This window comes from Amia ocellicauda, chromosome 6 (assembly GCF_036373705.1).
Source record: "Amia ocellicauda isolate fAmiCal2 chromosome 6, fAmiCal2.hap1, whole genome shotgun sequence".
Taxonomy (NCBI): Eukaryota; Metazoa; Chordata; class Actinopteri; order Amiiformes; family Amiidae; genus Amia; species Amia ocellicauda.
The window spans coordinates 18687733-18714172 of NC_089855.1; the positions used below are offsets into that span (position 1 = coordinate 18687733).

The 26440-nt window shown below is 37.4% G+C and overlaps 1 protein-coding gene across 6 annotated transcripts in view; it reads left to right on the forward strand.

Annotated features, from left to right (window-relative positions):
• gdap2 (ganglioside induced differentiation associated protein 2) overlaps positions 1–25235 on the forward strand; it is a 29799-nt gene extending 4564 nt beyond the window's left edge. The window contains exons 3-17 of one of the 6 annotated variants that reach the window (XR_010816984.1): positions 622–761; positions 1426–1579; positions 2297–2385; positions 2953–3029; positions 3558–3717; positions 4375–4525; positions 4779–4826; positions 5877–5953; positions 6863–6939; positions 7413–7552; positions 8732–8786; positions 13214–13357; positions 17611–17806; positions 23210–23266; positions 24536–25232. Coding sequence is in view for 5 of the 6 variants with exons in the window: in XM_066706513.1 (XP_066562610.1) it covers positions 622–761; positions 1426–1579; positions 2297–2385; positions 2953–3029; positions 3558–3717; positions 4375–4525; positions 4779–4826; positions 5877–5953; positions 6863–6939; positions 7413–7552; positions 8732–8786; positions 13214–13357; positions 23210–23260 (1363 nt within the window). In the remaining variant the exon portion in view is untranslated. Of the gene's footprint in view, positions 1–621; positions 762–1425; positions 1580–2296; positions 2386–2952; positions 3030–3557; positions 3718–4374; positions 4526–4778; positions 4827–5876; positions 5954–6862; positions 6940–7412; positions 7553–8731; positions 8787–13213; positions 13358–17610; positions 21737–23209; positions 23267–24535 lie in introns of those variants that run through there. The other 5 variants (XM_066706513.1, XM_066706518.1, XM_066706516.1 and 2 more) reach the window with 5 other exon arrangements.
• Positions 25236–26440: the final 1205 nt, after the last annotated feature.

The following is a 26440-nucleotide window of genomic DNA, read 5'->3' on the forward strand; positions in this document are numbered from 1 at the left end:
GTTTATTGTATCGTGCATCTCAACCATTCACATGCCAAATGGTTATACAAAGCACATAGTTTCATTTGGAAGCTCACTGAGCTGTAATGATACATTAGCAACATCAGTCACGGGACAGATGAAAGCATTGTTTTACTTGGAATTTAAAAAGGACTTTGCACCAAAATGTCCTTTCACAGCTAATTTAGTCTTTCCTGTTGAATACACAGCAGAGGCATTTTGGAGTTTAACTTATTTTTCAAATGAACATATTGGGAAATCTACATTTTTTTTTTTAAATATATAAATTCCTTTTTCAGTAATTTACTTTACTGCATAATTGTAATTACAAGCCCCCTTTCAAACCATTTTCCTACAGTTTTCAATTGTATCTGCTTTTTCCAAATCCATTTAACTTTATCCAATTTGACATCATTCGTGAGATTTATTTCAATTCTTTACATTGCCTTAATCGAGTTTAATATTTACCACCCTTACAATTACTTCAGTTTGATTTTGAGTGAATTGAGGAGCTTCAGAGATGGGGATAAATGCATAGAAAACACATCAGTGTTTTATTGGTTATTGGTTAGTGTTTAGTGATTTGTTTGTGGTTTGATTTGTTTGGGGACTTTTTTCCAGCACTGGGAATGTGGCTCTCCTGAACTGCACAGCGATTGTCAACACAAGCAATGAAACGCTCATGGATAAAAATCCCATTTCTGACAGCATTCACAGACATGCAGGACCGGAGCTCAGAGATGAGCTGATCAAACTTAAAGGTTGGTATAGTTAAAGCTGGGTTAAGAGCACATGTGGGTTGATTTGGACTCTTTCTGTTTCATTGTGTTTAAACTTCAAAACGCCTTGGCTCTATGGTGAATCTTTAATCTACATGGCGTGCTTTAGAAAACCTGTGCTCAATATTTTCTGTCATGTGCTCACTACAAAGAGAAAACAAACGACATATATGGAACACATTAGTGTAAGACTAGATTTGTTTTTCTCTATTCAGTGGGGTGTTGTAACAATACAAGCAGCATTCGCTGTTGGGATTACTCATTGTCTGGATGACGTCCTGTTCCACTTGTGACCAGTCGTCAGGATATTGTCTATGAAAGACCCCTCAAGCTTTTATACTTCAAACAAATCAAAAATCTATGTCTGTGGTGTAAAAAAAAAAACATGAAACCCATTTATTATTATTATCATTCAAGTCAGTCAGACTTGAAAGTAGTTTTTAGATTTTAATAGCTTCAGTGCTTGTCCTTTTCTCTTTTCATAGCACAAACATTATTAGAAGTAATTAAAACGGGTTGAGTTCATATGTGCAACTGTTGCTTACATTATGCTTTTATTCATATTTTGTTTAGTACCTTTAATCTTTTCCCTTCTGTATTTGTGTAAAATGAAGTATTTGATCTCTTAATTTCTTGGTCCATTCAGGCTGCCGAACAGGTGAAGCTAAGATGACCAAGGGCTTTAACCTGGCGGCAAGGTTCATCATTCACACTGTTGGACCAAAATACAAAGCCAAGTACAGGACAGCGGCCGAGAGCTCGCTCTACAGCTGCTACAGGAATGTGCTGCAGTTGGCCAAGTAAGACCTACCAGCCTTTGTATACCGTTGAAGCGTTCAGTTTTTACATTTGACTAAAGCAGCATTTTGATACATTTTGACCTGCTTGGTTTACATTAAAGTTAATAATGTAAACTACCTCAATGCTTACTTAGACACTCCTCAGGTTTACAAAGATTAATTACGCGGTAAAACTTTAAACAATCACTATTGAGACAGTAACTTCTTCATATCACGTAGCCCAATGACATTCATTTAGTTTAGCAAACTGTCCTTTTTCAGTATTGGCCAACTGCTTGAGTATTATGGAAATGAAAAGCAGACGGGGATTGATGTGAAATACATAGTTTATTTTTTGACATGGGGAATAGAAAATTGGAAAACTGAAATGTAAATGCTTTTAATTGGACTTGAACTGCGAAGAGCAGACTCCTGGCTTATGTACTGGCCTAACAGCAGTCTGTGCTGCTGTGGGGAAGTGATACAGTCCATAGCCTGTATGTTTAAGGCAATGAAACTGGGATGGCAGTTTCATACTGTCCCATATGTCCATTACCAAAATGAAGAACACTGGAGAAGGTTGTTTGTTGGATTGATAAGTGGGAAGTGAAATTATGGATGTAAATCAAAATAAATGTGCTGTATTTTCACTTTTTGCTACTGGTGAACTCTTTAACTTTAATTGTTCAAAACCCCTTGACTTATTAAAGCTGTTTTCTTTCTCCCCTGTCTTTCTAGGGAGCAGGGTATGGCATCTGTGGCATTTTGTGTCATTAACACATCGAAGAGAGGGTACCCCCTTGAAGATGCCACACACATAGCGTTCAGTAAGTATGAAGGGAACATTAAGGGCCGCTTCTGGGTATTGTGAAATGTATGACTGGACCCAAGCCCTGGTCCTTGCCCTGTCTGCGACACTTCTGCCTTCACTCTAATCCTACTCTGGCCTTAATTATGTGCATTATCCTAACCCTGATCCTAAACCTAGCCAAGCCTAAATACTTTTCTGAACCCTAATGCAGTCAGTAACCTTAAATAATTTTACTCTTACCTGAGCAGTAACCATGACTCTATGCCCCCCCACCCCAGTCCTAGTCCGATTCTTCACTTTCCTGTTCCAAGCCCAAAGACTAACACAAGACTTTACCTGACCTCCAATCTTAACCATAGCCCTGTCTCGAATTTAAGATCCAGTCAGCACTAGCAGTTGCTTGAATTCTAGCCTTAACTCTTACCCTGTGCATGTAATCTTTCCATATGCAATTAAAATTTGCAATTTTCATTGATTTCACTACATCTAAACATTATTCTAAACATAGTTGCAGATATTGAATTATTGATTTTGTTCAGTTTTCAGCAGTTTAATTAAGACTTGTGCCTCTTCTTCGCTGTAGGAACGGTCCGAAGATTTCTGGAGAACCATGGAGAAAGCATTGAGACTGTGGTTTTTGTTGTGACTGATGTAGAAGAGGTAAGTTAAGGAAAGTTAACTTCTGATGTATTTTTTTTTACTTTTTCTTAGAAAATGACATTTTCAATCTACTGTATCTTTTAAGGGGATTGCGACTGAATTACTTCTCCCCTTTCTAAACAAAGCACTTAAAAAAAACAGAATAATAATCAAAACCCTCTGTTTGTGTAAACCTCCCATATGAGTATGCTTTCTGAAGGGAAACCATGGATACACAGTAATTTATGTTTTATGCTTCCCTCCTTGAAGCCATGTTAAACAAGCCATGAAGTCTTATGAGGCATGACAGTATCAAGGGACTAACTGAAATAAAATCTCAATATAATCTATCCATTTTTTTGTTTTATTATAAGCCAGTTGACTGCAAGTGTTTATACATACTATATGTGTGTGTATGTAATATTTAAGGTATGTGTGTTTGTGTATAAAGATGTGTATTTTTGTGTGCATGATATCTTGACCTTCATTTTGCATCTGGCAAGATGAGATCTATAATCTCTGTATGTATTTATCCATGTTCCTTCTCAGCCAGTCTACCAGAAGCTGCTGCCACTGTATTTTCCGCGGTCAGTGGAAGAAGAGCACAGAAGCCTCCCTCTGCTCCCACCCGACATCGGAAACTCTGAAGGAGAGCCCGTGGTACCAGAGAGGCAGATACGCATTGCGGAGAAGCCAGGCGTCCCTGAAGGTGAGTTCTGCTTTGGCTTTGGTGAATGAGGAAATGTCTCGGGTCAGACTTTATTACAAATTGTGTAGCATCATTTCAGGCAAAAATTTTAAGACTGAATATTTCAATTTGTGGATTCATACCCTGCGTTTGTAATTTGTATAATGTATGACTGTCTTTAAAGACATATATGCATATACATATACATATATGCTGTACAAAGGGTCTTTACGCGAGGAAGATATTGGATTGGAGGGATTAGACTGGAGAAGGACCTGTATTTTGTTTTCCCAGAATGGATGTATGTACCCTTTAAAAATGAACTTTAGACCGTGACCATTATGTCCGAAGGTTTTTCTAGTAAAACATCACAGCTGAGAGAGGTTTATTTACGGTCTTCAAAATTAGCTTGTCACCAGTGCACATACAATGATTGTCTTTCTGAACATGTTGCATAGTCATGCCAAAGACTCTAATGTGCAATCTTTCTGAACATTACATCAGTGCTTCAAGTATGATATTGTTTTGCCTTTGTAGAACAACATGGATGACTGTGCTCTTTACTTCACCCCAGAATAATAGTTTTTTGCCAAGCATTTGGCATAAGGCAGTCCAACTTCATTGCAACAGTCCAACTGGACTGAAACGACTAATCTATTTTTGACTTTGAATTGTCAGAGGATTCAGAGGAGGAGACTCTGGACAAGGACCTGTCTTTTGTGGGCTCTCATGCCTTCGCACGAATGGAGGGAGATGTTGACAAGCAGAGGAAGCTCATTTTGCAAGGCCAGATGTCAGAGGCTGCTCTGCAGAAACAGCACCAGCGCAAGTATGGCAATTCACACCTCTTTGAGCTATGATGCACCTGCTGAAGGCCACATACTGTGTGCTGTTGGCATTCTGTGAACCTGTCAATATAACAGTATTTATCTTAACATACTTGTCATGATGAATAGGATTAGATTATTTATCTCCCCATAACGTGTGTGTGTAATTTTGTTTTAATATATATATATATATTTATAATTGCAAGCATGTGTCTTTTGTATCTGAGGCTATCAATATTTGTGTATTCCTCAAAGTACTGAAGGCATCATAGGACTTGACCCCTGGCACAGATGCAACAAAAGGTTTGCATTTGTGTATATTTTTTCTAATATGCTTTTACTTCAATAACGTTAATGTTTTCTATTGTGGGGTTTCTGCTCAACTTTTGTGCACAATGTACACTACCAGTCAAAAGTTTTAGAACAGACCGATTTTTCCAGATTTTATTGAAATGTAGTGTACCAAATATGCATTCAGCATTGATCACACATTAGTGGGGAAAAAAGCAAGTTATACCATTCTCCAAAACTCTGCACATTATGTTTTCCTAAAAACATTTTTATTTCAGTAGATTGTGTAGAATGGTAATACCTCTGCAAGAGGTCATGAGGTCTTTATTTGCTATTCTCAAGAAGAGCAAGTGTCGATAGCCTGCATAGCATGTTTACATTTATATATAGTGTAAAATTGTCCCCCAGAAGGCAGTTTTGTTTTGGGGGAAGAAACTATCAAATGTATTAAATTTGGGGATCCTTACAAGTAAATGTATCATCTTCTATTGAGTGGTTTATATAAACATTTAAGATTTTAAACCATATTTTAATTAAATGTTTTGAATTTCAGACTAATTGTAAAGAACCGTTTTATCTAGATAAGGTAGTTGTTGGCCGTGTGATTAAAGGAAGCATTCCACAGAGATTCTCTGGAATTCTTACAAAACCTGCATTCATTGGGCAGTTGTATAATTGTAGTTAATGGCTATAAATAAAATGCTTAATACTCTTAAGACAAAGAAGATGTTTTTATGTTTTCTTAAATTCAGACTTCCGGATATTTCTACATTTTGAAAAATATGGAAAGGCTTCACAATGACCCACTTACTAATGCTTCTTAAAATATGGCCTAAGGAAGTTTTCTTTTTTTATGTAAAGTGTGTTGGCAACTTTCCTAATATCCATACAGTACAGTTTAAATGTATTATGACACCTCAAGAATTGTACTTTTCACATTTGCACACAAAAGAAACCTTTTTACCACATTAGTTTATATTCAGGTAACCGATACTGTGAGACGTTCCCAAACATCGGATGCCGGTTCTGTCATTTTAATGCATCTTTTTGTTCTTTGTACAGCTATACCAGATGGTTATGTAGAGCGAGAGCAGAAGACCTGTCAGACATTGCTGCCTTAAAGGCATTGTATCAAACGGGTGAGCATCACTGGCATGACTTTGTCATAAGGTTCCTATTTTTAAATTGAATAACTGTACAATCTAAAATAAACAATATAAACCAGCTTGATGCTCTTTAGAAACCTTGCATGTTTTTTGTGTGATTAAAAAGGGTCACACTAAACGGCAATCTGACCTTACAGCAGCTGAACTCCTCTGCACTGTATTGATTGATAGATGTTTTTATTGAATAGTCAGTCTTGACTGTGGCTAGACTTCTGTGAAATGAACAGCGGAAGTGTTAGTTCTAGCTTGGTGATTGCTTAAGTTCATTTTGTAATCCTTTATTTCAATTTCGAGTTTCACTTGCGTAATAATTTGAGTTGTGCAGGAAGGCCCATGTTGTCAGCTGTTATGTGCACACAGAGAAATGCAGCTGACTCCTTCCATGAGTTTTACTTGAAGATGTCCCTTTTAATAGAGCTATGTGATGATTTTTGAACCCCCAATAGATTATTCAAGATCTACAACCCTACCTCTACATCATATTTTGCACCACCATGAAGTACTAATTTAACAAGACCCATTGTCTCAAACCTATTACTTATTTGTAAGCGGGGTGCCTCTTACCCTACAGCTGACTTTAAATTAAATTAGGTATTTTAATATTTTTGGTCTAGTATTTAATGAAAGTGTAATTATAATAAAATAAAAAAATCTATTTGGCTATAACCATTAACCAGTAGGTGGCGCACACTCCATTGTAAATATTTGGAAATGGAGTCATGTAGTCTACAATTGCACTGACTTAAAGGGGAAATATGACAATTGTGGAATGGCCAGTCTGCACTGTTTCAGTTGTTTACAGATATGAAAAAGAGTGGGGGAGAGAGAGATTCACGCATACATACAATGAATCCTTTAATTAAATATAATTTTTATCTTTAGGGGTGGATATCTGTGGAAGAACAGTTATGGTCATCGTTGGAAGAAATATTCCTGTAACACTAATTGATATGGAAAAGGTAATGTTTCTGACCACATTGTTTTAGTCTCAGTGATAACGGGGGGCCTGAGATGGACCTGCAGAGGGTCTCCAGTGTTTCAGAGGAATGTCTCTGACTCGCTGGAGTTTCCAATTAAAAAGCTACCCACGTGCCTTTCTTTCTGCAACCCAGTCTGTGAGGAATTTTTGTGATGAGTCAGTCTAGTTGAAGGCAATATACAACATTGTAATTTAACCCTGAAATATGGAGGCATGGAAACTTTCACCAAATTAACTACTTATGTGGAATGTGCTGTGGTGAAGAGGTACACCGTAAACAAGCTGTTTCCAATGTGGACCCGTCTCACAATTGCATTAGGAACAATAAGCATATTTTGTAACAATCTTCTTTCTGTGTACTGTTATTACTAACTTTTAAACTTCCAGTCTATAAAGCCACTTTCATCAGATGCATTCATTTAAAGTTCTCTACCCTGTGTGGTTACCTTGCAGGCTCTGTTGTACTTTATCCATGTGATGGACCACATTGTAGTGAAGGAGTACGTGATGGTGTATTTCCACACACTGACGGGCGAACACAATCATCTGGACTCGGAATTCCTGAAGAAGCTCTATGACATTGTGGATGCCAAGTAAGCAGAAACTGAATGGAGGGTGACCTAAATGAGTGCTTTCGAGGCTTTCGAACTAATTAACCTCACAGACGAGTGGGATGTGACTGTGGTCCTTTAAGAGAGCCCACTGGTTATTTTCTTAATGATACAGATTGCCATGGATTATAGTAGTAATTCACTGCACTTGAGTACTCGTATTTCCTTTCCTTTCTCAAGAGATGTACGAGGAGAAAAAAAAAAATCCCATATGTTGTTGCGGTTCTAGTCCCTTGTTGAGAGTTTTTTTTTATTTTTTAGCAATAGAATTCCGATTTAAGTGGATTAGATTAGCTTGTTTTATAGACCAAAACAATGTTCAGAAGAAAACTTGTATCAGTTAATCTTCTGAAAGTATATTAGTCATATTATCAGTATTTTTATTAATGGGTCTGATGTCTTTATCCAAGGCATCTTACACATATGCAGAGGGAGGAGATCGCTAGTCGGAGATGGGTCTCCACTCTCCCCAGTTGCCTCATAGCTCCACAGCCCTAGAATAGATTACCATATTTGCTTAAAGTCCTCCCAGTTATATAACACACACACACAAATGTGGTGACTTGTTTACAAACATTAACAAATGTTTACAAACAAGATGTTGCTGTTGGAAGCATTGCAAACCTCCGGTTAGATCTGGTTTTGTATCAGACTCCACTTAATGGTAACTCACCCTCCCCCAGTCTCCTACCAAATCAAAACATGTTGATGTGCTGTTTTTTTGGTGTATTTATAGAAGTGCCAGATCAGCTGGACATTGGGGGTGTTTATGCTGCAGGATGAAGACTGGGCTGTTCTGTTTGAGCCTTGCACTCTGAGAAACGTGCATAGAGGCAGCTGGAAGGAAGAGAGCACGTACAAACTATGTTCAATTGTAAACACTGGTCTATGCATATTAGAAAAGGGGTTTTGCACTGCTACCTTTAAAAGTTTTCAGTCATCAGTTCTATAAATTGATACTGATGTTTGTCTGGCTCTTGTATGTTTGCTCAGTGGTAGATTTCCATTCTGTTTTCAAGTAACACATGAACAAGGTGTAGAAGCATTTTGATGTGGTTTTGAGAGGTTGATTTCCTTGTGAAACCAAAAGGTAAAAAGGCTGGTAAGCTATGCCTATAATGTATCTTTGTCTACATGTCATTGTTTTCCCTTTTGTTATAGGTATAAAAAGAACTTGAGAGCGTTCTACTTTGTACACCCTACATTCCGTTCCAAGGTAAACAGTGTTGGGTAACTTATTTATAGAGGACTATCCATGCCAAAATTAAAATTCAATACACAGAGAAAATAATAGATCAATCAATAAATAAATAAATACATGTTGAAATAAATAAAGCAACAAATACATGAATAAATACATTTTAAAATAAATAAATGGGACATTTATCTATGTATTTGTGTATTTATTTCAACATTTATTTATTCATGTACTTATTTCCTGTTTGTCGCTTTGCTATTTATATTTGTCAGTACGCTTTTACATTTCTTAGTGCACTTTTACCCCCTCTGTCAATCACAGCTAGTGGATAGTATCCAGTACGCTTATTGGCTAATCCAATACTCTGTGTAGTGGGTTTTGATTGAGTTTGAAAGACAGAAGAGCCAAAACATGTATTTTTGTTTATTCTAATAGATACACTTCAGTTATTTAATTATAAAATCGTCTTCAGAAACAATTAAACCCCTCAGGAACCCCACAACACAGTGTACCTGATTAGCCAAGAAGCGTACTGGATACTGCCCACTAGCTGTGATTGACAGAGGGGGTTTTGTCACATTGAAAAAGAAAAACGGAGAAGACCCTTCGAAATGTACGCACTGAAAAATGTAAATAGCAAAGCTGCAAATTGGAAATAGATAAGTGTCCATGTATTTATTTCTTTTTCTCTGTATTTATTTTAAATTTTGGCATGGATAGTCCTCCATACTTATTACACTTTCATGGGGGCTGACCACAAATAGATTTTACACATTTACCAATTATGCAATGTCATAGTTTAATTCCTGTTTTTCTGTGTTCTTACTATGCCCTGCTTACAAATTTAACAGTATTAACTGTTGTAAATTGTAAATATGTACTGTTGAAAATGTGCAAGTGATTAAACTCTGAAGGAGTTGCTGATAGGGATGCACCGATTAATCGGCCAGCAATCTGTATCGGCAGATTATAGGCAAAAAATGTAGTTGGTGTCTGCTGACTACTTTAAAATGGCCGATTTACTTGTGACCGATTTGTAGTGTCTGAAAAGGCATCATGCTTACCTAATTTTTATAATAGGCTAACATTTTTTTCTCCAGTTACGCGTCAATGACAGATAATATAGTGCCAGGCTGCTTTGTTATATATAAGGCAAGAGCTTTCACACATACAGTGGGGGAAAAAAGTATTTGATCCCCTGCTGATTTTGTACGTTTGCCCACTGACAAAAAAATGATCAGTCTATAATTTTAATGGTAGGTGTATTTTAACAGTGAGAGACAGAATAACAACAACAAAATCCAGAAAAACGCATTTAAAAAAAGTTATAAATTAATTTGCATGTTAATAAGGGAAATAAGTATTTGACCCCTTCGAGTTAGTACTTGGTGGCAAAACCCTTGTTGGCAATCACAGAGGTCAGACGTTTCTTGTAGTTGGCCACCAGGTTTGCACACATCTCAGGAGGGATTTTGTCCCACTCCTCTTTGCAGATCCTCTCCAAGTCATTAAGGTTTTGAGGCTGACGTTTGGCAACTCGAACCTTCAGCTCCCTCCACAGATTTTCTATGGGATTAAGGTCTGGAGACTGGCTAGGCCACTCCAGGACCTTAATGTGCTTCTTCTTGAGCCACTCCTTTGTTGCCTTGGCTGTGTGTTTTGGGTCATTGTCATGCTGGAATCCCCATCCACGACCCATTTTCAATGCCCTGGCTGAGGGAAGGAGGTTCTCACCCAAGATTTGACGGTACATGGCCCCGTCCATCGTCCCTTTGATGCGGTGCAGTTGTCCCATCCCCTTAGCAGAAAAACACCCCCAAAGCATAATGTTTCCACCTCCATGTTTGACGGTGGAGATGGTGTTCTTGGGGTCATTCCTCCTCCTCCAAACATGGCGAGTTGAGTTGATGCCAAAGAGCTCGATTTTGGTCTCATCTGACCACAACACTTTCACCCAGTTCTCCTCTGAATCATTCAGATGTTCATTGGCAAACTTCAGACGGGCCTGTACATGTGCTTTCTTGAGCAGGGGGACCTTGCGGGCACTGCAGGATTTCAGTCCTTCACGGCGTAGTGTTACCAATTGTTTTCTTGGTGACTATGGTCCCAGCTGCCTTGAGATCATTAACAAGATCCTCCCGTGTAGTTCTGGGCTGATTCCTCACCGTTCTCATGATCATTGAAACTCCACGAGGTGAGATCTTGCATGGAGCCCCAGACCGAGGGAGATTGACAGTTATTTTGTGTTTCTTCCATTTGCGAATAATCGCACCAACTGTTGTCACCTTCTCACCAAGCTGCTTGGCGATGGTCTTGTAGCCCATTTCAGCCTTGTGTAGGTCTACAGTCTTGTCCCTGACATCCTTGGACAGCTCTTTGGTCTTGGCCATGGTGGAGAGTTTGGAATGTGATTGATTGATTGCTTCTGTGGACAGGTGTCTTTTATACAGGTAACGAGCTGAGATTAGGAGCACTCCCTTTAAGAGAGAGGTCCTAATCTCAGCTCGTTACCTGTATAAAAGACACCTGGGAGCCAGAAATCTTGCTGATTGATAGGGGATCAAATACTTATTTCCCTCCTTAACATGCAAATCAATTTATAACTTTTTTGAAATGCGTTTTTCGTCTCTCACTGTTAAAATACACCTACCATTAAAATTATAGACTGATCATTTCTTTGTCAGTGGGCAAACGTACAAAATCAGCATGGGATCAAATACTTTTTTCCCTCACTGTATGCCCCGTTTCCACTGGCGGACGCATCCGGCCCCGGACACTTATATGGGTGTTTCCAGTTTTTGTGGCCGATTAACTATCTGCTGCCAGACATATCCGTAAGCGTCCGTCATGCCACTGAGGAAATACTTCTCTTTAAGAAGCGAGATATGAGCTTCACTTGAGACAGACGGGGAAGAGATCAGATGCATTATGTTGGAAGATATAATCTCAAATGCCCTGTGGGATCACGAAGAAATTTAGTTTTATTAGCAGCATGGAGTGAAATCCACGTACAGAAACAATTAAACGTTTTCCTGCTTACAGTTAATATCTTACTGCTTACATGGCATCCACAATGTCATAGAGCTTCTTTGTTTGCAGTTACAAATCTGTAGTAAGAGAGGGAGTCAAGTTGTGCCATTTAAAATGTCTACTAGCACATATTGTGTTGATGATTACAATAAAAATCAATAATAATAAATTGCAAAGTTATTTTATTGTTGCACATGGAAACGTTTTCTTACTGTAATGTAATGCCTGTCTGAATATAATGTTGTCTATACACATTTAGCTGCTCTTAATATCTCTTCACAGAAAAGTGTATTTATTACGCTGTCTCCAATCACGTAAAGCATAAAGAATGAAAGACACAAAAGTCCTTTCCACATCGCTCGTAGTGTTTTCGGTCTGTTTTTAAATTGAAACACAGTTCTTCCATTGACGTTTTTTAATCTTTAAAATACAGACGTTAATAAACGAATGTTTAAAAGTAAATGTTTGTTCTTTTTGCAACTTACTGTAATAAACTACGTTTTGAACTCGTCTGTCTGAAATGGAACATATATAAATGTTCCTTCCCCGCTCATTTCAGATAACGTATGCATAATGCATGAAGCCTGTGCACTTATGTGCATATTTAATTAACCTACTGCGTTAGCCTATATTGTATGTTATTAAATACACAAATCTGTAAAGAAATCACAGATAATGTGTTCTTATTGAAACTATTACCACAGTATTAATTACAAAATGCCATCAACGCTTGTACCCCATTCATACAAATCCGAGGTCAAACAGAATACCTCCGTTGCAGGAAAGAAATGTAACGGCTTTGTAGATGGGTTTCCCTTTGCATACCTTTCATTTCTAAAAACTACACCATATGTCAAATTGGTGGCCTTTTATCCTGTCTGAATGGGGTACAAGTCTTTTCTTATTCAAATATATGGAAAAATAACTTGTATAATTAAAATTAGCTGAAATTAGAAGCCTCATCAGAAGCAACATTTTTATTTAATTTATGACAGGGTAGAAAGTTACAGAAATGTCAAAACACCGGTATCGGCCAATTATGTTATACGAACATCGGCTATCGGTATCGGCCAATAATTTTCTTATCGGTGCATCCCTAGGTGCTGAGAAACTAGAATGATCACTGTACTGTGGCTTTTAATAAATAATTGAGCACAGGAAACCATTGCAACTCTTAAAGTAAGAAACAATCGTAACATAATTGGGTGACTTCTGTATCAAGATGCAGAAAAGCTCATTTTACTAAGGTCTACTATTGGTGTAGAAAGTGGTTAACAAATAATCAATGACAGGACATTCCTTTATTAACCACTGCACTTATTATTGGAGTCATACATGTTGCTATTTGTCATCTACCACATTTTATAAAACATGTCCCACACTTTAATTATTGCTTCCCCCCTCTGTTTTGTTAGGTTTCAACCTGGTTTTTTACTACTTTCAACGTCTCTGGGCTGAAGGACAAAGTTCACCACGTGGACACCCTGCAGCAGCTGTTCACCTGTGTGGTGCCTGAGCAAATCGATATTCCCCCTTTCGTGCTTGAGTATGATGCCCGGGTAAGCAGCCTTTTGAAGTTCGCTTTTCTATCAGTGATTACCATACCAGGCCTTCAAAGTTTCCTCCTCACTACCAGCAACGCCTTTCATTTTAACTTGCGATGAACCAGAAACCTGACCAAAAAAGTCATGTGAGGTCTCACTCAGATCCGTCCTGTCACTGAAATGTCACAGTATGCGACTGTCTGATCTTTCCACTTTGGGTGCTTGAGATGACATTTCAATCGAATCAAGAGATCCAAAACATTGCACCGCACTATGAACACAGCAGTAATTACATTCATATTTCACATATGTAATTTACTTTGTAAGTAACTGGGACTTGCCATGTGTCGTAAGCAATTGAACCAAACACTTTCCTAAGATTTGAAGTCTTTGCCTAGCCAAACAGTCATTAGAGTGTTTTCTTGCTTTTCTATCCATATTATGCTGCACTATCCTTACTTACCCTTGCTGAAGCCCTGACTGATGCTTTCTATGCTGTAATATAACCTGCCGCACCAGTCTGTTTTAGTGTCAGTCTTTTCTGAAACCTGCTGTGTAGAGAGGCTTGAGTATAGATGATGTCAGGGAAGAGTTATGTTATGATTGCATAACAAGTTTGTAACCCTTCCCAGGAAGTTTATCTGTCTTTAGAGATGTTAAACAGCATTAAGTTGTTGTTTTTCAGAATGTTCAGATCCTTTAAGAATAGTTTTACTTGTTGTGTACAGAATGAAGTGAGGCTACTTGTATCCAACTGGTCTGACTCATTACTGACAGGCCCATATCTTTGGGCCTATAAATCTTATCTTACACAGATAATGCACAGATGTTTGTTTGACTTTAATTCAAATGCTGGCAGTACAAATTGTGGATTATATCATCATCAGTCAGTATTTATTGTATGATGATGATGTAGAGGATACTTCGAAATGAAAAGCATTCTGACATTTGATGTAATCCTGTAATATATCAATTTGCATTGATCACCTCCTAAAAAGATTGAGAATTTTAAGATGGATTATGTAATTGGAAGTGACCTCTAATAATAGAAGGTGACCCTGAATCGGCTACTTGGCAGTGACCTGTGATATGGATAATGGGTCGCAATGTGAATTCCACTTGGATTGATTAATTACTGAGCAATTGCTTGAAGTTAATACGCAGACAAATAAGATTGGTGTAATTTGCCGCAAATATTTTTGTAAGAACAACATTTACTGTAAAATATAATTGAGCAATTATGTTGAATTTATTTGTATTTTATCCTTTGGGTGGATTTATAATACTGCTTTTCAAAATCTGTGTTATTCCGTGTGTGTTGGGTTTCAAATGTTATTTCAGAAAGGTTATGAGAGGTTATGAAATTAGCTCTGGAAATGGTTTAAAATGTTTTGGTTTGTTTTTAGGAAGACTGGAGGTGGCATGAGAGAGCTCATGAGGCCAAAATAATGAGGAAATGTTAGCATTAATACTAATTTTTTAAAGATTTTCAAAGCATGTTTGTCAAATGTGTTGAGCATAGCATGCATCAGAGGAAATTTTAAAATTGATTTCAAAAATTGGAGTTGGAAGAGTACCTTGGAATGAACCTGTAACCACTTACACGTATTACTTGGCAACGTTTGAAAAGAAAAGTTTTGTGTACAGGCATGGTCCGTCCTTAAAATCTGGAGTCTATTTCTCTTTCCTCTGTATTGTGCTTCAACAACATGATGACACCATCATCGGGACTTAGTCTTTTGTTAATACCGAGTCTGCCCAAAGCTGGCGTGATGCATGCTTTCAGAATGCTGTAGTTCCGAAACGCAGGTCGTACCAGATGCCCCTGATTTAGATGCATGGCTTTTGGTAAACATGACCGGTGTCCAAAAGCCTTGCAAACTGGACACTTATTTTTGTTGAGACATCATTCTGATGGTTCTGAACTTGAATGTGCAATAACTACTGTGAAGTGGTAATTGGAAAGGGGGGGGAATCTGCTTTTTGTGCAATTTTAATGTTGCATGCAAGTGGTTGCCTTATCAGTTGCCTGAAATAGTTGCATGAAAGTGCCAAGCATACAAGAATTTAACTGGAGACATGTAATTGGAAAAGTATTGTAAGGTCTGTAAATTAAGTAAATGGCATTTATGATTTATGCTGCTTCCACTTTAATGTATGCAATTCGGATTCTCCACATTTTTTTTCATACATATCGAATACACAGGAGTTGGAAAATAATTTAATCAAGGGCTGTTTAAACACTGTAAAGTGAAACACTGCATTCTAATCTGGAAAATAAGTTCTGCCTGTATTTAAACAAGCCTGTATTAATTAGCCAAGTTTTTACATAATGAGATACAAATATGAAGTTAACATTTTAAATATCCTTTGCAATGCTGCTTTATGAATTGTATTCTAGCTCCTCAGTTAGTAGCTTCATATTACGCACAGTCCTTTTATATTTTTATTTAAATAAATTGTATATGGAGGGCTTGCTCCCTGATAATGCCGATCAGTTTACTCCTTTTTGATCTTGCTGTGTCTGAGTAATCCATATCCCAAGTATGAATGTAGTCCCAAAGATGATTATAGATCCTGGTTTCTTGTTTTTTTTCCCCCGTTAATTTATGCTGTTTGAAAACTAAAGGAAATGTGCCAACCATATTTTCTTTGGTGATTAGCTTCACTTATTTTGCCAATCTTTTTCCTGACTTATTGCTGCCCCCTCTCTGTTAAAATAAACATTTGTGTGTATGTTTATCTTTTGGATCATCAAACGTTTCCACTCCAGCCAGCACCCTAGCTCTCTAAACCCCAGCTGTAGTTACACTAGAGCAGTATCCTGCCCTCACAGTGTGATTTGCTTTGCAAGGTACTGATTTCAGGTAATAGCAGGAAGGTATAAATTACTTCAGTAAATTCAGAGTTTTTATTAGAATAAAGATTGTATTGTTGCCGGTTTGATGTTATAAAACCATATAGCATGAAAGAGATTAACATGCACAATTGAAGTGGGGGAAAAAATATGTAACTGCCCTTTCCATTGTTTATTAACTTGTTTGCATATCAGGATTTTGTCTTAAACAAAATAAGTACAAAAGTACCCAGTGAACACTCTGAAAAACTGTGGTAAAGGACAATGTCCACTTCCTTTTGCAGAATAGAGCTCTCAAACTTGTTTGTCTGCTTTTGTATTCCCTTGTGCCATCTGTAAAACCTCTCTAATATGAAATGTTATCACAGTCCACTCCGCAATCAGCCAGCGGAGATGATCCATATTCAGTGTTTCCCCCAGAAATTATGCATTGGTGGGACGGTCTGGTACAGAATTGTTGATGGGTGGCCGTGGGGTTAACCGTAGCGAATGAGAGCAGGAGGCAGAACGTGCCCTTTCATGCATATTTTCTTTTGTTTTCCTGGGTTGGGGGGCAGCTCATGAGCTTTGAGGGGTGGGTGCCCCCCCAAATATAATGCTTGGGGTAACACTGAGTTTCTTGTTTCCTTAGTTTGAAATAGACTGTGTGTGTTTGTCGTGCTTCCACTTAGTTGCCCAAATTACTTTGCTGTTGGGCCGTGTTTCTGCCTGACTGGCACATCCCATCCAGCAGCACTGAGTTCTCTGAACATTGTGAGCCAAAAGTGCTCAGGCTAATTGGAGTAACAGTTGGCAGTGGGCTGTTGTAATTAATTTGGCTTCCGAGTGGTTTCCTTTTTGGGACTAGATGCAAGCTCTCTTCCAATTGTTAGGTTAAGCTATGCAGGGCTTGTTTTGACTAGAATGCAAACGCCAAAAGGAGCGGTGTTGCCCAGGGCCTGATTTTAGGTGTAATGTCCCTTTTTATCCATGATTTATGATTTTGCAAAGTCATTTCAGGCTCTTCCTTGATGTTAAAACAATATAATTTTCATATTCTTATCAGAGGAGGAGCAGACAAGGCCTGTGCAGGGAAACGAAATGAACTTGGAAATCAAAAGTTGTAGCTCAATTGATTGTGAGAACGTTTATCTAGTATTTGGCTGCATGATTGTGTTCTTCCGACCCATATGTAGTATCAGATTATTCTGTATGTCTTCAGACATGCATGTACATACTCATGCAATCTTTTAGGTTCCCTTGTTCTATCGATTGCCCATGCACAGAAATAAACCTGATTAAAGCAAACACCATGCGTCTTACCATATCTATTTATTCTATCATGAAATATTTAGGAATATTTCTAAGACACTGGAAAGGGCCCAGTTCCTATACACCCGGTGTGTAACTATTGCCTTTGCTTCCATTTCAGGTGAATGGGCCTTACCATCCCTCCTATTCCTCTGGTCTCTGAAGAACATGGAAGGCTTCTGCATTCAGTGGAAAACCTCTCTCCTGTGACTGAAGGCCCATGATCCGCATTCTCGGATTAGAGAACTTTGCAATGGTCCTATATTCCTTTGTAATTGATTTACAAAGTAATTTGAAGTTGCTAAGCAATCCCAAAGGTGTGTATTCACACCTTGAGCCATAATTTCAGCATCCACAATGCGTGTTAGTTCAGGGAAGAACCACTGATAGGTCTTAACTTTCAGATTGAATCAGTATTTTCGACACCATGCACTTGCAAAGCCTTTCTCTATGCAAAACAGGTAGTATATTTGCTCTCTAACAGTTTGACACTGTAACTATTGAAGGCTCCATCTTTTCCGAGGGATCCTTTCTGCTTTTATAGCACATCTCTCTTGAAAAAGAGACATATTGGACAGCAATCAGTCACTCTTATTTCACTAACTGCATGCATCTGTCAGCTTTCTACCTGGTTTACATATGAAGGTTTGTTCCTTATCTTTGAAGGCGATACGAAGGTAATAACATCCAGTGTATTTAGGCTTGTTCTCATTGTATTATCAGCCATGTGAAGAATAGGATGTATATGGGAGCCTAGAAGTAAAAATACAGTTTAATGTGAAAGGTGAGACCGATAAATATCCACACTTCCAGAAGTGAGGTTTCTTTTTTCTTTTCTTTTTTAAGAAATGGTATGTGTGTATTATGTGGGAACAGCAAAACAGGATAAATTACAAAAGCCTTATGTCCCACAGTTAGTGGTTATAGTCTTTCTTCCTGGGTATCTCTTCCACCTTCGCATGTGTTATAAAGGGGTAAAACATTTGGATATGCTTACCATTGAAAACTAAGGATAATCAAAAAATGCAGCCTTAATACACATTTGCTGTAGAAGCATTCGGTTATTTTTTCATTTTAGATTTACTTGTTTTATTGCCTTCCCAGTAGAGGTAGTCCAAACTGCTGTACTGTTTTCTCTGGAGAATTAGTTCAATGACAGCTGTATATCAAATGTTTGTGTTCATTTTACTAATTATTATGCAAATGAGCAACAAGTTTTCTGTACATGGCATACGTTTATCTGGCTGTGTATATCAGTATGGATTCGTGGCTGTCCATCTGGACTTTCTTTGAACAGCTGTAAGAGCAGTGTGTGGCAGATGTCTGATATTCAGTGTGGTTGCAAACAGGCTAATATTCCTTTTCGGGGTCGGGGGTAGGGGCGGTGATTCATTTTAGGAATACATGAAACTGTTATCGGCAAAGTTCTGAACATTAATGACTCTAATCAGGATGGATTATGGGCCTATTTTGGTATATTGTTATTCTTGCCGTCTTATACAGAACTCACCCTTATTTTTCCTTTGCATGTCCACTACACTCTGCGATTTTGTCTGGTCTTGCACATGCTCCACAAGGGCAGTACTCTGAATATTCAATCTGCATGAATTCCTGAATTTAAATTCGGCTTGCATGTACGCAGCTTGTGCAGATTACTATATTCATAATACTGATGTATTTTACATGTCACATGTGTAAATGTAATTGAGATTTAAAGAAAAATAAATCTATTGACCAATGTATGAATTGATCCTGACCCTAAAAGGAGAGATTTGTAATGACTCTCTCTCGTTGGTTCAGAAATTACATTTTAAGTCTATAAAGGGTCTTTTATAAGACTTTCAAAAGAACGCATATACACTGTACTAGTAATAAAAATGGTGGCGAAAGCACTTGCAGTCTTGAGATCATTAAATATTGTGAGCATAATGGTTGACCTACATAAAACGGAATAATCAAAATGCATTTTTAAAGCTGAGCAATAGACATTATCAGGTGTGTTTGGTTGAATTTGCAGCCTGCAAAAACACTACCACTCTATAGTATGAGAATTTGTGACTTAAAGATGTACTCTGGAAGTCTGTTATATGAACAACAGCAGCACTATTTAATTTGTAATTTGTGTTCTCTGAATAGGGACATCTTCCCTATGACAGTATGTTATGTATTTAAGATGGTTACTTGGATTGTTTGCTGACATTTTTTAGTGTGTTAATGACAGCTGGTTACTGTTTTGTATTTTTAAGTCCATTTATTGATACAGTATTTGATGCGTGTAAAAGTGGCCATAATATATTCTGCTAGTTTGGTGCATATGTAGTATTCATCATTATGCAGAGCTTAGAGTGCCAATTCTGATTGTAGAAAACCCTTTACATAGCCCATTGTGGCATCAGTGTTTTATCATGGTTGGTTGACATCATCCTTTTAATGAATGTAAGAAAAAGTATATTGGTGGAATTTTATTCAGCCATTCAGATTTTTTTTTTCTCTCCATTCCATATTGCAGATTGTTTAGTTTGGACAAACAAGGAAGATGTTGGCAAAATTGTGAAAATACACTAAAGCATCGCTTCCCAGCTCTGCACCCTCACCATTAACCCACAATCGCATGTTTCTATCCAGAAATGTAATATTTTCAACTCGATGCTTCCGTATTTATATTCGTACTTCTTGTGGAAGTCTTTCTATATATGTAATTAAAGTACCTGGCAAACTGGATTACAGTGTGGAGTTTCTCTTTACATTTGATACAAGTCAAGGACATCAAATGTGCCAAATCTGTTTTAGCAATCCATATGCTTGGATTGGAAGTGTGATGGGTATGATGTGATTTGATGGTTTATTTTCCTGCCTCAAAAGCCTTATTGATATCCATAGGCGTTGGTCAAAGGATGAACATTGATAACTAAGCCATACTCCTTTTTATGAAGTATCGGGTACATGTTATATTTTATTTTCTTGAATTCACCACACAGTTGCAGTACAGCACAGTACAGCATGCTTTTCTACAGCACAGAAAAGATAATGAAGCTCAAATGCTAGTGTTAGTTAGCTTGAAAAAAATATAGAAATTGGATATTGAATTGCAACTCAATTTCATATTGCAATACGGATTAAGAAAATGCATGGTGCCATAGGCAGAGCCTCTCGGTACAGCCAGCCTGTCATGACATTGCAGTGAGTTCACATTCCTGTATTGCAGAACAATCTCGTCATTCAATGTCTTTGACATTGTATTTATAGATGGAGAGCCATAAAGTAAAGTGTATTTGGAAACAAATTATTGTTATTGGCGATCTCTTTACATTTTCATTAAGAGGATTTGATTATGGCACTCATTTTTAGAAACATCTGGGAAACATCTCAGCCCTCCAAATCCTTGGTTTTCTTTACTGAGTTCTCTGAAGTTAGCTGTTCTATGCATTTAAAAAACTAAATAAAAAAAAAATAAATAAGTGAGTGTGTGAGGGGGTCCTTCCATTCTTCTCTCAGGTTCTGTATTCTAGAATGGGGGAAAGGCATTGAATATGTAATCAGAACATACACCATTTTTAGAATTGTTCATGTCCTTTCTATACTACACTTAACTACTCAACTTCTGTTTCTAACTAGATTTTTTTCATTAAAGCTGAGTAAATAGTTTTAACTATTTTCAGTTTAATTGCAGTGAAGTTACCTGGATATAATTTCTCACCTATTTGAATACAACAAAGCAATTTTTTTTTTTTTGTATTCTAGTTTTTTAAATAAATAAACGGAATGTGGCATTGTAAGAAGTTTTTTTAGTTTTTTGTAATACTTGAAACTTGGGCAGGACTTTGGGGTCTGGCTAGAAACCTGTTCTAGACATCTGTGAACTTCTGTCAAAATTGTCAGCTGACTGCTTTTATTGTTAGCCAGATGAAGCCAGTTATTTTCTACTGTATCTTCACCTGCTGATTTGTCATAACTAGAGCTGCATTTTTCGGTGTCCCCTTACAAATTGTCTCTTGGACTGAAATGTGTGCCATCTGTGCCATAACCTCAGGACAGTGTGTCCCTGGTCAAGCACAGAAAGATGTAAAACCATTTTTTTATTCTAAATGTATTGCAAATGAAATTAAGTATGTTAATTAATTAATTGCATTTATTATTATTTGAATTATTTTGTGCAGATGTGATTATTGGAAAGAAAAAAATAGGTGTGTAATTTTGTGAAATCTGAAATGCTGATTTATTTCCTGTTAATAAAATATGAAACAAAATAGTTTTTTGTCCGGTTTTGATTTGAGCATTCATAAAATGTGTTTTGGCATTTCATGTTTCTTCTACAAATTCTGATAAATTGTTGCTCAGTATGGCAAAATCCAAGATTGGAAAATAAACTTTGCTTTACACTGCAAAATATGCCAAAAGTAAAATTATAATAGATTGTACGTATGTAGGGCTGAAAATAATGCAAAAGTCTATGTCTAAGTGTTCATGTATGTTATATTTTCCATAACAAGGTTTTGAATTGGTTTGGTTGGAGGTTAGGTTTAGTTCAGTCTTTAAGTGTATATAAATGTTACACTGCAATACATTGCTTGTCTGTTACAGCTTGCCAAAAGCTATGTTCATTTAAAGAAAGAAAGACAGAAAAAAGTTCTAACAGGGCTGGTTCTTTTCTTCTGGCACTTACTTTGTGAACTAAATCTTTGGCCAGTTTTGAGGGAGAAGTGTATTTATGTAACAGCTGTCTTCATTTTACTTAGAGTGCTGAGGTTTATGTGCACATTACTGTTTGGAAAAATAGATGTTTCTATTTATAAATAAAAGGGGAACAGAACAAACTTCTCCTACATTCTCCTTGTGTACCTTTCTTTTCATTTAGCAATGGTCCATTTTATTATGTTTTATATCCACTGCAATGATGTAAAGATGTTGCATATGAAGTCAAATAAAGATTGAGTGAGTAAACGGCAGGTGTTTTTGGTTCTTATTAAGCTTGCGGAATCAGTTTTTCCACCTTGGCTTCATGCTGACCTGTGACAAAAGCACTTTGTTCCAGGAAATCGTGAGCGGATGCTCCCTGTTTGATTAAAACTCTGACCTCCTGCAGTCTTTAGACATGCATATGTTATATGAGCACCTAATGCTCTCCTATGATTCTTTTTTCATTCACTGAAGGGAAGCGATTGTATCTAAGGCAGAAATGGCCATTCTCCGCTGATATCAACAGGATTCAGCACATCTGCTCCCACACAAGATGCATCATTTACAAATGGGTTGTACATGAATTAGAATTGTTTGGTCAGATGCCGTGCTGGACACAATCTGGCCACAGCTTAAGTGCTATTCAACAGTGTGATTGAGTGCTCAAGGAGCAAGGAAAGTGAGAGTGTGGCTTCAGCAGGAAACGATTAGGCCCTCTGGCTCTCGGGCAAATGGGTATCGGAGGAAGTTCAGTTTTTCATATACTTTCATGTGATTTTTTGGACCCACTCCTTTTTTTGTGTGTAAACCTTGTTCCAATAAATCTTTCATATAATACTGATTATCTGTAAACATTTTCCACATCACAGCCTCTAAACACCATGTGTGAAAGTACTCAACCCTTTTCGACATCATTGAATCTTAAGTGAAATGTTTTGAAATCGTTAGGGATAAACCATGATGGGAAATAGAGGCTTTTTAGAAAACTAGCTTTGTTGTCTCCCAGACCACCAACAAAATAAACAGTTCTTGTCTCATAACAGCTGGATGGGAGAGGAATGCCACCATTTGCTGGAATAAACAGAAGGCAGTAAAAGGAGGTATGTGTACTGTGAATGAACCTAGCAGAGTGTGACTTGGTTACATGTGGTGATTTTCTTACGTCCTATGTGTTGCTGCTGAATCTTCTGGTAGCAAAACTGGATTCATTAGGAGATATCCTAGGTTGCAAACTGGACAGACTAGTCTCAGAGCTGTCCAAGGTCCTGGACCCACCGTGTGACCTCCTCAGACAAGGGCCTGTATGATACCCCTAGAGGCAGCTACATTGTAATATTATGTGTGAAAAACATCCCCAAGTCTTGCATCATCTTATCACCTCTAGTGGATCTTCCAATCTGGATGTCTGTGTCTAAAATCACATACCTGATACTGACAAAGAGATAAAATCACAGTGATTTTTGACTCATCTTGCATGTCAATGAAAAAAAGCCAAGCAAATGGTAATACTAAATACAATTGGTTCCTCATTTTTCAAGGTCTCAACACATGAAAATGCCCTTCCAGCAAGCTGACTCACTGTGTAACTTAAAACCCTTAGTTAGCATTTCATAAGAATTTCATAGGAAAAATAAGTTAAATTCATATAATTCTGTAAAAAGGTGTGTTTAAGAGTTTAACAGACATCTAAATTAATACCCCACAGTAAAGGGCTATAAAACAAAACAATATTTAATAAGAAATTGATAATAGGGAAATGCTTTTTAATCACTTAAAACCTGATATACAGATGGAGAGGAAGTAGAGGAACATTAGTATAAACCTGTAGTTGATATTTACTGGTTATTATTTTTAACTAAATTGTAGAAATGGCTGCTAATGAAAGGTATAGATGATATTGGGCTCAGAGTGGTATTGACAAAGCAAATGCTCACTGCAAGTTTTCTTTTTTTATGTATGATATTGATGATTCATCTTTTAAAACATAATAGTGCAGTCATTTTATTTAAGATAATAGTTTAATCGCACCTTGAATTTTTCCATACTGGAGGTGTGTTTTGTAAAGCATTCTGAAGCAGCTCTGTAGATTAAGAACAATACGAAAATGAACATCTGGGGTTTGTTTGTTTTTCTATTCTAAAAATAGAACTGAAATTGGTAACACTTTCAAATGACGGCCACAGCTTTCCCGGTGGATAAACTCAGACAAAACACAGTTTTGAAACTGAGGCTTGTTAATAACAATATTGATAAAATGCTCATCACTAATAGTCCAAAATTAATATAAATACTGTCTGCAAGTCAAACTGATGTCCATAAATAACCATTAAAAGATGTATTCATTATTTTCTATATCTATTTGTCTTCAGGCCGCTCTGCATCTGGACTCATGTACAATGGACTAATTTGCCTCCAATCTCCTCTGAATGGGTATGAAACACCACATGCTTTGTTTCCTTGCTTGGTTGCAGCTCTTTGACATATTTGACTCAGGAAATTCACAAACTGAATCTCTGCGTATATCATTTCTCTTAAAATAAAACTTCCAATAATGGTTCATGTAATTATCCAGTCTTTGGAAAGTGATTTTTTAAATTGCCATTTCTGATCATATAAAGAACAGCATTAGCAATTATGCCTGCAAGAGATGGATTTATATTAAAAATTGATTGCTCCACCTCGAGAAAATAAGCACATGACGTCAATGGAGGTGACCTTTGTAAAATCCTCATCAATAAAACCATGCCGAGGAAATGCAACTGATTCATATGATGCACACATTTCCAATAACACTCAGCCTTTAATTCAGTAATGAAACATTTCCCAAGTCTAACATTGTGCAATGGCCTATGACTTATATTGTATAGCATCCTACATATAAAGGTGCAGAGCACACCATGGGAAATTAGACTTTAAAATGCAGCACATTTCCAAGCAAGGTCCCTTCAAAGCAAGGAAGTTCATACTGCGCATAACAATGTTGTACCATTTGTTTTAGGTACCAAATATTTTGTTGATTCAGATAGTGAAAGGGGAATGTGATACTATATAAACTGAAGATTATTATTATTAAATATTTAAGACAAATTCATTACGTGCACTACATTATTTTGGATTTATACGTGTAAATATGTGAAGACACGTTCCTTTTTTTTTTTTTTTTAATAATCCATCCAATCTGCAGTGATAGTTGGTTTCCATGGTATTATCACCTTCATATACAATCTGCACCTTCTGTGATATGGGTTTATTGTGTCTTTTCAACTTAAATTCCCTTGTAAACGTATAGAAAGTATGGTTATAATGGGGTTATAATTGCAAGTGTGCAAAACGCTATGCATTCGAGTTTTAATGGTAGGCTTTCTTTGATCAAGAGCCCCCTCCTTTAACACCTCTTACTGTGCACATAGTGAGACCGTTTCTGCTGTAATGGTTGTGGTTTCTGGGAACAACACGTGGCATTGATCAGGCAGGTGAGCCGTATTGCCCCCCCGACTTTATCAAACAACTCATGAACAATAAACAATAAGGAGCAAAGCACACCACAGCAGGATGCCGATCCAATTACAGCAGGTTCATGGTGCAAGCTGCACGCCCCCCCACCAGGCTCTCCATTTATAGATTCAGATCTCTCCCCCTGACGTGGCCAAGCCATAGACTCCCCATTCATCTGAAGCACTTCTGGCTCTCTGCCTCTATACTATGGTGACCCTGAAGATGCAGTCAGCTTCTTTCGTTGCTATGGAGAAATAACAAATCCACTCTTCCTGCTGTTCGGAGCTCATTTTCATGGTGCTGATTGACAGCTGTGACTTCCCATTTCCTGTTCGGACTTGGAAAAGCTGAAGATGAATTAATACCAGTGCTGCTTTATACCCCGGCTGACTTGACTTCACTTATGACTTAGCATACAGAGGTTAACTGACTCTTAACAAAGAAAACATGCATGTAAGTCAGCATGAAAATATTCTGATTCATAGTACTACTGTTACACAACTGGGATGACCTGACATCATGCACAGACAGGCCCTGCAGACAATTTCCACATCTCTTTAGTACCCAAGTGCCTGAAACTAGAAATGTCGTTGTGTAAGCAATTGTTTGTCTGTTTATAAGATGAATACAGATAATTGCAACAATAATATATTTCTTAGTGATCACTTCACTGCCTGATGGACATAATAAGAAAACTGCTTAAGCATGAGTTAAAAGTGCATCAATGTCCACCTCTACAGACTAAAAACAAATCGTACAGATCAGGAACAGTACTTCAC